Raw genomic sequence first — 11,011 nt, 5'->3', positions numbered from 1 at the left:
TGACACAAGCATCCTTGAAGCATCCTCAACATTTTCAGCCATCAAAGGACAACACTGACAAACCTTATACTTTCTAGAGCTCCAGATTTCCTTATCATCCTGTGGTGTTGTCCCAGCCTTCACACAACATTCACACTGAACAAAAAAAAGACGTGTTCTTTTAGTCTTTATAGAGACTTAGTAAGTATGGCTTTAGATGTAGACAAAAGAACAAACATGATTTTCTTTGATTTATTAAAATGCAGCCAAGTATACAAATCTGAACAGCTTCAACAAAGCATCTGATTCTGAAAAAAAGTAATATACATGTTTATGCTACTAAAACTTATATTTACACTAGTTTTTTATTTTTCAAATAACAAAATGTTTCTCAACTCAAAAACAGGAGCTATACTTAAGTGTTTTTAAAAATGTCTGCTAGAAACATATTCCAAAGTGTAATTTTAGGTACCGACCTGTCAGGTGTCAAATAGGTCGGTATTTATCAAAGGAGTCAAATATTGACCAAGGCAATTCTTTGAGTCGACCATTAACAACACACACCCACTCTGTCAAAGTGCCCAAAATCAAAACTGTTCCACAACATAAGTCAGAATGTAAATCAATGTCCTCATGTTCATTACTGAGTAAAAAGTGTAAAAAATCTAAAGTGCAATGGTTGCTTTGCTACTGTTGCAACATGATCATGAGATATGTCACCTTCACTGGAGGGAAGGGGGTTTGCCAAAATTCCCACACTTTTTGAAAAATCCATTTCAACTTTAATGTCTCAGGCAAAGTTATTAACAGGAACCAGATGTACTGTGTTATCAGAGGGCTTGTTCTATTTTGGGATTGTAACACAAGTTACGACAGTCCTTTCCTGCTAGCGTGTCCGGTTCATTCATCATAGTGAAGTGAAGACAGGAACTTATCCACATCCAAGTCTTCAGGGAAATAATCTATAATTTTCTTCCTTTCCTGCAAATAAAATGAAAGCAATAAATAAGAGTTTTATGACAGAACTAGGTATCAAACATCTGCCTTCATGTGTATGTGTTTGTCTTTTCTTGCTTTGCTTTTCTTAACAACTCAACATGTACTTTACGCTTGGCAAGTTTAATGCTGGATGATCCAAAGATGTGCAGTGTCAAGATTCTTTGAGTGTTCCTGATATTTGGCAAGAAACTTGTCACGCTTTCAAAACAGTCACATAGCTTACCATTAGGGCTGCCACAAACGATTATTTTGATAGTCGACTAGTCAGTCTAATCAGATCATGCATCCATTGGACGTACAGCTTATTGCACTAGCATGCGTCTTCTCTTAAATAACTATCATTAGCTTACAGCTTTAAGTGTTTAAGGTATGTGCTAACTAAAAATAAAGACAAGATGATAGTTTATAAAATTTTAATGAAATTTGCAGATTGTTTCGGTGAAGTTTAATAAACTCCTTGCTATCTAAAATATAAAGGGACACCGAGGTATATTCTTGAGCATCTCACATTTCTGATAATCAGTTGTCTGCTTGATGTTTATTCAGCTGTGTAAAATCTATAACTTTAATATCAGCCAAACCGATTTACTCAAGAACAAATAAAATACTAAAAAAAGCCAAACAATAACATTTTTAAGTTATCTAAGTGACTTATATATGTTTAACCTGAGTAGCGAAAGACGGTGGTGGGTTTGAAAACCGGTCCGGTGTTCTCACGGGCTCTAGTAAGCCTTGCCCCCGGCTAGCTATCGAGCTAGTGGGTAACAGATGTCTCTGAAAACGTCGGAGAGCCTTTGAAAATATGTGGTGTCTTGATAAACTGAGCAGATATTTGAGGTTTACACAGTTACATTCTCGCCTGACAATATGCTAAACGTTTATTTTGTGACCCAGAAAGAATAATAAGAGTAATATTAAAACTAACTAGCTGCCGCCATTGTTGGAAACTGAGCTGGGTTGCGCTATGAATTCTGGGACACAGCTTCTTCTTCTGGGTTTAACGGCAGCTGGCATCCTTGTACATGCAATGCTGCCATCTTCTGTTTCAGTCCGTTATTACACTCTTAAATCCTACTACTTATCTCTGCGTCTTTTGGGATCTTACAAAGCTTCAAACGAGGCGTCGACTATTAAATCAGTCGTCGACGATCGTCGACGTAATCGTGACTCTGTCGACTAATCGTGGCAGCCCTACTTACCAACAAGCAAGACCGGCAATCGCACAGGATGCCAGGGTGTTAGGACCCAGTTAACTGGCGCACGATCTGATATCCTCGTGTTGGTGTTGTTCCCAGATCATCATACTAAAGGTTGTTCCAGGATCAACATTGCAAGTGACCAATCAGAATGTTGTGATGTCATACTTTTGCAACTTCGGGAAAAACCGGCGTAAAACAAAAAACTGTACTTAAGCTGCGAGAAACCGCCTTTGTCCGCCGATCAACGGACCCTAACCCTGACCCTAACCCTTTAATAAACGCTAAGCAGAATTGATATTGTCCTTGCAACATTGGAATTTCATAAATGCACGAATGGGTTGGTGCGCAAAAGAATAACGTCACAATAATGTGATTGGTCACTTGCAATGTTGAACCTGGAACAACATTTTCATGATGATCTGGGAACAACACCAACACGACGATATCAGATCATCCGTTAACTGGCTGTGTATTTGCCCAAGCACCTCATTCCACCTTCATCATACTGCAAGTGTATATTGTACCAAATATGCATATTTTGAAGAGACCATGAAGTACTTGGGCATAATAACAAAGTGTACTTTATTTAGTAAATTAGATTAGGTTCTTGTTGAGACCATAAATAAATAATAAACACGTAAAAAGGACTGATACGCTTTGATAATCACTACACAACAAAACACAAAAGAGTTGAATACAAAATAAAGAGGAAAAAAAGACTGGACAAAAACCATGCTGCTGTACTTACTCGGTCTTTCTTTTTGGTGGGAGATCGTTTTGATTCTTTCTTTGGAGGGGGGCTTGATGCCGAAATAGGTTGTTTGCGTTTCTTTGAGTTCTTCGAGCTAGTAGGCGACTTTTCTCCTATCCCCTCCTGACGCAAACTGTCCTTTAGTGGACTGCCTGTCCTGGCGATAGCAGCACGTGAAAGAATCATAAGTGTGTGAGCAGCCATGTTAATGCTGCTTTCACTGCCGGCTTCACTGGCAGGGCTGCAGCCAGGTACATCTGGGGTGTTGGGAGGCATTAGATGCTTTGGAGTACCCTCTCCGTCTTTACTCTTTCCCTTTTGTCGAGGAGTCCTGGGACAATCAGCAGGTGCTTCCTGCTTACTGCCAGTTCCAGGAAGGTCTGAACTGCTTGCACCAAGCCCTTTGACTGGATTCGAGGGAGATTTGAGCCCTTGAATGTCCTGAAGCATCTCAGCTGCCTGTTTAGCCAGAGAACTGGTTTTAGACGGTGTTTTTGTAACTTTGGACTGACTCTGAGATGCCAGCTGAGTGACGGCTGGAGGGCTCAAGTCTCTTGATGCTGAGGATGAAGGTGCTGATTGCTGTTGTTGGTCTTGCATGCTACCCTTCATTTCATTCTCTTTGTTAGCTGTGACATTTGGCATTTCCTGAGAGGGAGTCTTCTTTTCTGCACGTCCCTCACGTGGTTTCAAAGGCACCTTCTCTTCTTTCCTGCTGCTTTCCTCTTTGTCTTTCCTACTTCCTGATTTTAGTGCAGAATCAGACTCTGACCTGGAGTTATACGAATCCTTAGTTTTTGAGTTATCTTTATGTGCATCCTGACTGCATTTCCTCTCAACAGATTTTGATCTTTTTTCTGATTCTGACTTTTTTCCAGCCTCAACCTTTGAAGCATCAGCACTGCTGGTACTGGCACTTTGAGACTCCTGCTTGTGGGTGTTATGATCCTGCTTGCGAGAGCTCTTTTTAGCAGAATCTTTCTGGTACTGTTGTAAAGAAAAGGGCTCCTTCACTAAGCTTACTCCAGCCTGCGGACTTGCTAAACATCTGACAGTTTCTACCCTCCTCTTGGGTTTGTTGCCACCCAGAATAGTAGGTCTTATTCGAACAACCGACTCGGTATTAGTTTTCTCAGTCTGCTGGATAGATGGTGATGGGGATGTAGTTGCAGTCATGGCTGTGCTGGTTGTGGTTGTTTTAGCAGTTTGTGGTTGAACGTCTGCAGAAGAGTCAAAACATAAAATTCTCCTGTGACTGGCACCTTTTTCTGCATCCTGCTGGTCTGTGTTTCCAGCTGATACAGGTCGAACCACTTGACTGCCCAGATTTTTCTCAGTGTCTGGAATTTAGAAATGAGGCCGTGAAATTAAAACATTATGCTGAGCAAAGATGCATTCAAAAAAGGATACCATATAATTTTTAGCCAGTATACATCTTCACCATGGAGAAGCAGGTTAAGCTCTAACTTACCAGCAGCTACAGGTTGTTTGCTTGCGATGGTGGGAGTTTTGGACGGGACAGTTTCTGTCTGCTCTACTGATACAGGATTCTGTATGGCAACAACCTGTAAATGTAACAATGAATGGGTTAATGTGGTTTACATGTGAAGTCAATTGGGGCAATAATCAAACAGATTTCCAATTCAAAATTGAACAGAGACTTGACTTGACTGGGTCAAAACTGACCCAAGCCATACTAGCATAGAATATGAACAGTATGTAAAGGTTAAAGAGTATGTTTATCCTTTGAAATACAATGTATAATACATTTTATTTACCAGTTTGCATTGCACACAAGATAAAGTTAACACATTGACCTGAGAGTGGCAAAGTTTGGACAGTTGGACAGTTTTGTTTACTTAGCAGCAAATTTGGTCTGAAAGTGTCTCATTTAATAAAGAAATAAAGCTTTTCTCACTCCATCATTCTGGTTAAAATGGTAAGAAAGGAAATGCTTTTAACCGCAAACCACATGCTCCGACTAACAATAAAACGATCTTACTTGATTGGACACCATCTGCACTTTCCCCACAGGATTCGGTCCTACAACAGAAACAGGAAGCATCATGGGCTTCACGGCTGATGGCAGGACGAGTGCTGACCCTTCAAACAGGAGCACAGATGTGATAGTTTGATCATTATGATACTGAGAAAGTTACTGAAAGTGAAGGAAAAAGATTAAACATGGAGACATGCCTTGTTGTCATTAATAACTCAAAAAAAAAAAAAAGGAATTGCTTAACCACAGTGTTCCTACAATTTTCTACCAAAAGAACTTTACTTTCAATATTTTGGACTGTAATCAGTGCAATAATGTGGAAAAGTATGTTGTTATACACACTGCACATTGCTTACTACCTTACATTCACTTATAGATGTAATGTTTGTGGGACTCAGTTTTGCAGCCTTCTGTCTCTTACCAGTGGAGTAACTTGTAGAGCGAGTTGGTGTTGTCACCGCATATTGATTTGTGGGTAAAGACTGTCCGTTTGAGACACCAGCAGGCAGCACCACCTGTCTGCCTTCAGCTTCGGTAGATGGGGGCTCTGTTATAAGGAAATAGCTGGCTCCTTGGAGGGCAGGGTTAGTTGCATCCAGGGGTAGTTGAATTATATAGCTCTGCTGGGCCTGTGACATTCCAGTTAGTGGAGATGCAGTTACTGCTCCAGCCTTGCTGCTCAGAGGACTAGCAAATGCCTCAGAACTTTGTAATCCACTAACTGCCTGCGCCACCTCATCCATGTTGGCCTTTGGAGTTTCAGGGCATCCCACCGACTTAGCTGGGGAGGAAACGTAAATGGTGGGAATCTTGTCTCCAGAAATGCTGGAAATTGCCTGGTTTAAGGCTGTGTCGCTGGAAGAACCTTCATCCTGGTTATCACTTATGATTATTTTCAAAGACATGACATTACTGGAGTCTGTTGCAGCCGTGTTTGGGATGCTTGTGGTTAACAGATCAGCTGTTGTTGCAACTGAAGCTGCAGGAGGAGGGGCAACGGGGGCACAGGAGGACGACGAGAATGCGGGTGAGGCAGCTGTGAATGAGGCATGTGCAGCTCTTGGACTTGCAGAGGTAGAAGCAGACGTTGGTGCGGCAGGTGTTGCAATAGATGGGGCAGCAATAAAAGCAGATGAGGGTGAGGCTGCTGAAGCTGTAGTATCTGTAGAAGAGGATGTTTTTAAGACAGATTTTGATATTACTGAGAAAGTAGACACTGGTAGAGTATCTCCTCCACTGTTTGAGAGTAATATTTGAGGTAGGTCAGTGGCGGGCGCTGGAGTGATGTTCAGCTGAGCTTGTTTGGGAGGCAAAGATGATGCTCCGGGTGCACCAGGTTGATCTTTAAACTCTTGTGATTGTTTAGGTTCTTTTTGGTTGTTCGTATTTGAGGCCGATGTTTCCTCTAGCTCAGGAAAAGCACAAGAGTCCACTGGTGAGGGATCTGTGGAAGATTCACCAAAGACAGGTGAGATAGAAGTGCCGTCCTTTGCGGGAGGCTCCTGAGTGGCCAAACTGTCCAAAGGAGGAGGGGGAGGTGTATTCAGTGGTTCATCAATATCCATTGGTGTTTCATTGACAGTGTTAGTGAAAAGTGGATCTTTTTCTTTTCTGTTTGAGTTTGTTGGAGCACTTGAGACACCTCGGGGATCCCCTTGACTCACTATCAGTCTGGCTGAACTGTTTTCAATCCTGGATGATCTGCCACTGGGACCAAGAACCGTTTTCTTTAACAGTGTTGGAGGAGCGGACTTTCTTGTCTTTCGCTCTTGTCCAGGTTTCGTCTTCACCGTCATTGGTGTTGTATCTGAAGCAGGTGAATCACTGTGTGTGGCACCTGAAAATAGAAACAGAGTTCAATTATTCATTTGTCTCTATTGTTAGCAGAAATGATAACCTGCTTGACCTCTCATAGAAAGTTATTTAAACTTGGAAAAATGTTTGGATTTTTATTATAATTTCATAATTGATGCTTCCAGGTTTTATGAAGTCCAAGTGGCAGGGATGTTCCTGTAACCAGCTGTCAACCACTACCTTTTCCCCCACAGTTCTCAACACTACTGTGAACAACACCATGAATGTCTTGCAGGAGAGATTGTCTGAAAGTGCACTCCACCTCTTCGTCATGGCTAGTATTTTCCTGCAGTTCATTTCAGTTCTTAAATTAGGAATAATTATAGGTACTTTTCGATTTTTGACTTTTTTAAAAAAGTTTACCAACTGTTAGAAGCTCAAGAAGCTACAGCCTTACACCTCTAAGCCCCTTCCAGACTTCCTGTAGACATTTATGCTGCCTTTTCGACGTTTAGATTATGACAGACTACCTGTATCAATATTTTGAAGGAGTCTGATTGCAGATGTAGTTCCAGCAGTGTCGGTCTCTTCTGGACTACTGCTCGTATCGCCATCTCCTGCTTCTCCATCTGCGAATTTAGTTTTATCTGCAAACATCAATTTATAAAAAGTCTTACAAAAAGTTCTTTAGTTAAACTGTTACAGACAGTTGCGAACCATTATTTAAAGGAAAACACATTAAAGTAAATGAGGTCATAGTTACTGCAGTCAAAGAGGTCAAAGAGAGCCTGAAAAGCTGGGTCGGACTCAGTTTGCTCCAAAATGTCATGGATGGCGTCGTCACTCATATGAATTTCCCCCTGTATACGTGAGTAAATAATAATAAATTACACAGAAAAAGTGAAAACACTACAAGCAAAATTATAAGAAAAAAAAAATCACCTGTAATCCTAGTATTTCATCTATAGACTGGTCTGTTTCCACTGTACTTGAAGAACCCTTTGATGTTTGGGGCATTGGCTCACTGATAGTAGTGATGAAACCGAGTAGGAAACAGCACAATCATTATCAAAAACTGTGCACAATACAACCAAGTGCAAACAAAATGAAGAGTCCTATCGCGTTACTTACTTTGCAAGGATTTTGTTGATGTTTTCAGCAAGTTTCTCTTGTAATGACCTGTCACCCAGTATCTTGTCACGTGCGTTTTGTATCACAAGCTGCTGTAAAGAGTGAGATGAAACAGAGAGCATGTCATTTCTGATGCAATAAAGTAATTTTTCTTTGTATCTAGAGACACAGAGTGATATTTGACCATTCAGCAGATCAACAAGGTTTTAAACAACTATGTCAGTGGATTTGTTAATATGTGATTGAAGTGTAGTCTTTAACTTTTCTCTGCGATTAGGAAACCTAGCATTACTGACATACTTACAGGGAAGTTTTCATCAACAGCCTCTTCAGGTTGGGGTTCTGCACTGCTGCTGCCAGCAGCTGTAGCAGATCTGCTAGGGGCACTGGAGCCACTCGGAGCACCACTTCTCTTCCTGGGAGTGTCCCTGAAGACAACAGAAAAACATTTTAAACAAACCATGGGAATAACAATAACAGCACAATAAAGTCAAACAGAAATATCACATGCTGAAGATCGAATTAATCAATAAAGTTGGGGTGACCCAGCACAGACAATATTCCAGGTTGACTTTGCGTCACCAGCATGTTCTTTTCGTCTCAGTCACTTGAAGTCACCAAATATCACTTTCTATGGTCTCTGATTGTGGCTATATCACTGAGGATTGCTTCCAGTGTGTGCGCAGATTAAGGAACAACATACTGATATTGAGTCATTTAGAATAAGCAGTGACACAGCCTTGTGACTGATTAATGTCATGTGAAATTAACTACAATCAGCATTTTTTTTAGCTCAACCAGCCAAAGGACCAATTAGCTTATGACATGGCATCTGATGTCCTTTCCATCCACAGTTCAGAAGGATCACTACTCCTAGATTGGTCAGAAATGAATCAAACTTGCTCACAATCCCTACCTGATGCATTTTTTTTTGTGCTCAAGATCACAACTGTCATTTTACAGTGAACACCCTGTGAAGTTTGACAAACCCTTAGCAAGAAAAGCTACTGAATAACTAACATTCTGGATTATGCAACACACCAAGTACATGTTTGTTGTTTCTGCAATCATTAGTCACATTTTCTGCAATGTGAAAGGTTAATTCAGTGATACTGTCCATGCACAATTTGTGTACAACGAAAGCTAATTTTTCCATCCACTTTAGATTAGTCTGTCTTTAGCACTCTGGACAGATGTTTATGTAATAACACCTATAGTAAAGCAATAACAACTATTCTTACCATTTCCTTCGACCAGGAGACATTGGGCCTGGATTTAGCCGATGCTCTGAAACAATGATCTGCATGGGTGAATCCCCTGTAATGAATAAGTTTGAATATTTATTATTAAAAACTACATTTTATGACTTAGTATGTGTGCATTAAATGAATAATGAGCTCACAGAGCACTGCTATCTCCTTAAAAAGCTGTGATCTTAGCATTACTTTACTTTAGCATTTGTACTCAGTTGTGTGTTATATTACTGACTGGGTGTAGTCATTAATCGGCTGCTGTCATGAATATGCTGGCTTGTGCCACTGCCAGAAGCTGGTCTGCTGTTCGGACCACTGTAGCACACTGGGGTGGAGTGGGCAAGCATGCTGTGGGAGGTGTGCGCTGGGCTGATGATGGTGCTCGTCTCAGAAACCGATGAACAGACAACAGCACCCGCAGAAGCCACGGCAAGGACCCGCTGTCTAGCCATGTTTGCCAATCCAACACGTGAACGTGCTGCAACACACAGAGGCTGATAAGTAAATAGGTTACATATAAAACCTGAATGCTGAGGCACTGTTTGACAACTGTAAGTAATCATGGTGCCAATTTCCCAATTTGATGTATAGACAATGTTTTTATTCAGAAGTTATTTGGGTAACATGCCAATTCCTGGGGTTTTAGGAACAGGCAACTATAATCACAATAAGCTCATGATTAGGGAAGTCCCTTTTCAAACAGTTTCTGTTCCTACGTTATAGGTATATTTCTGCATCAATGCATCAATGCATTAAACCTGATGCTTTCAGCTACATCACCATGTATTAGCCCATTACATCAAAACAAACAACCTGACAAACTTACTTCTCTGACATGCTGATATAGCAGGGGAATTCTGCAATGACCTAAGGAAAGATGCAGAAAAATATTCACATATTGATTCACTTCACCAAGTTTTAGCATTCAGAAACACAGCAGCAGATGTTTATCTTTTGTCTCACAACAACATACCAATCAACAATAGAAAACAATAAGAAATCATTTTTCAAAATCAGCCCCATGCATCCTATGCTATCACACAATTATTAGTGAAGCTCATTACTTAATCTGGTTGAGTGTGAAATCCAGCTTTTTCCACAATGAAGTCATCATGACGGGAACCTCATGACAAGACTCTGTTGAAAATATGAGTAATCATCAGCAACAAAACCATGACATATGAACAATAATCGGTCATAAAACACTAAAGATATCCTCTGAATGGCTTACCTTTTGTTTTAGCAGCTACATACTCGTTTAAAATGGTTGTCAGGCTCTTCCCAAAGATGGACTGTGTGAGGAAAGATTAAACATAAATGCAGTCAGCTGCCATCATGACAGTTCAGGCCGTGGAGGCGGCTTACAAGAGGGAGGAAGGCACACTTACAAAAACGCAAGCAGGAATAGTCCCATCTCCTGTGGTGTGCTCGGCATACTCTTTCAGGTTGGGGCTCTCGTGAATGAAAGCTTGGCTTGTAGCTGACAGTCCCTCTTCTTGGAGGTACCCTAGCGGAAGGACATTAGTAGCACCTCAGTCAGCAGTAACAATTACCCTCCAACTGCAGCCCAATCAACCGTTAAGGCTGTGAGGCTAAAGCCACCCATTTACACTCGACTGTCATTGCTGGCTAACCCCACAGCTACTCGTCTGCTATGGACGACCAGACTTACCCAAAACAAGCCGAGCGACGTCAGACGGTAGCAACATGACCGACTAATTGTTGGTAAAAGCGGCCTCAAATGTGAACAGGAAACTCCATGTTCAGAAAAAGTCTCCGAGAAGCTCAAAAACTGATTGAAATGAAGCCACGTCAGTGATATTATTGTGAAGGCGACGTCTTCACAATACTGCTTCTATACTCAAAAGGCGGGGAACTCAAGCACGTATAACCCGGAAGTACAAAG

At 41.2% G+C, this 11,011-nt stretch overlaps 1 protein-coding gene across 2 annotated transcripts; it reads right to left on the bottom strand.

Moving 5' to 3' along the window:
- Positions 1 to 217: 217 nt before the first annotated feature.
- Positions 218 to 10,994, bottom strand: npat (nuclear protein, ataxia-telangiectasia locus). Of its 2 annotated transcripts, none has more exons than XM_085131299.1 (17): positions 10,778 to 10,994; positions 10,494 to 10,612; positions 10,337 to 10,397; positions 10,170 to 10,242; positions 9,932 to 9,972; positions 9,341 to 9,583; positions 9,094 to 9,169; positions 8,157 to 8,280; positions 7,853 to 7,944; positions 7,664 to 7,745; positions 7,485 to 7,581; positions 7,252 to 7,368; positions 5,349 to 6,764; positions 4,931 to 5,031; positions 4,400 to 4,493; positions 2,926 to 4,268; positions 218 to 960 (listed from the first exon to the last, which is right to left on the bottom strand). In XM_085131299.1, the coding sequence occupies exons 1-17, from the start codon at positions 10,812 to 10,814 to the stop codon at positions 880 to 882; spliced, it is 4,197 nt and encodes a 1,398-aa protein (XP_084987425.1). In that variant the 5' UTR covers positions 10,815 to 10,994; the 3' UTR covers positions 218 to 879. The 2 variants fall into 2 exon arrangements, with proteins under 2 accessions (XP_084987425.1, XP_084987426.1); XM_085131300.1 differs by having other exon boundaries at positions 7,853 to 7,941.
- Between the last annotated feature and the right edge of the window lie 17 nt (positions 10,995 to 11,011).

The sequence above is a fragment of the Neolamprologus multifasciatus genome, chromosome 14 (genome assembly GCF_963576455.1).
Source record: "Neolamprologus multifasciatus chromosome 14, fNeoMul1.2, whole genome shotgun sequence".
NCBI classification, from domain to species: Eukaryota; Metazoa; Chordata; class Actinopteri; order Cichliformes; family Cichlidae; genus Neolamprologus; species Neolamprologus multifasciatus.
The sequence above is the reverse complement of the archived record's forward strand: the minus strand, read 5'-3'. Positions and strand labels throughout refer to the sequence as shown.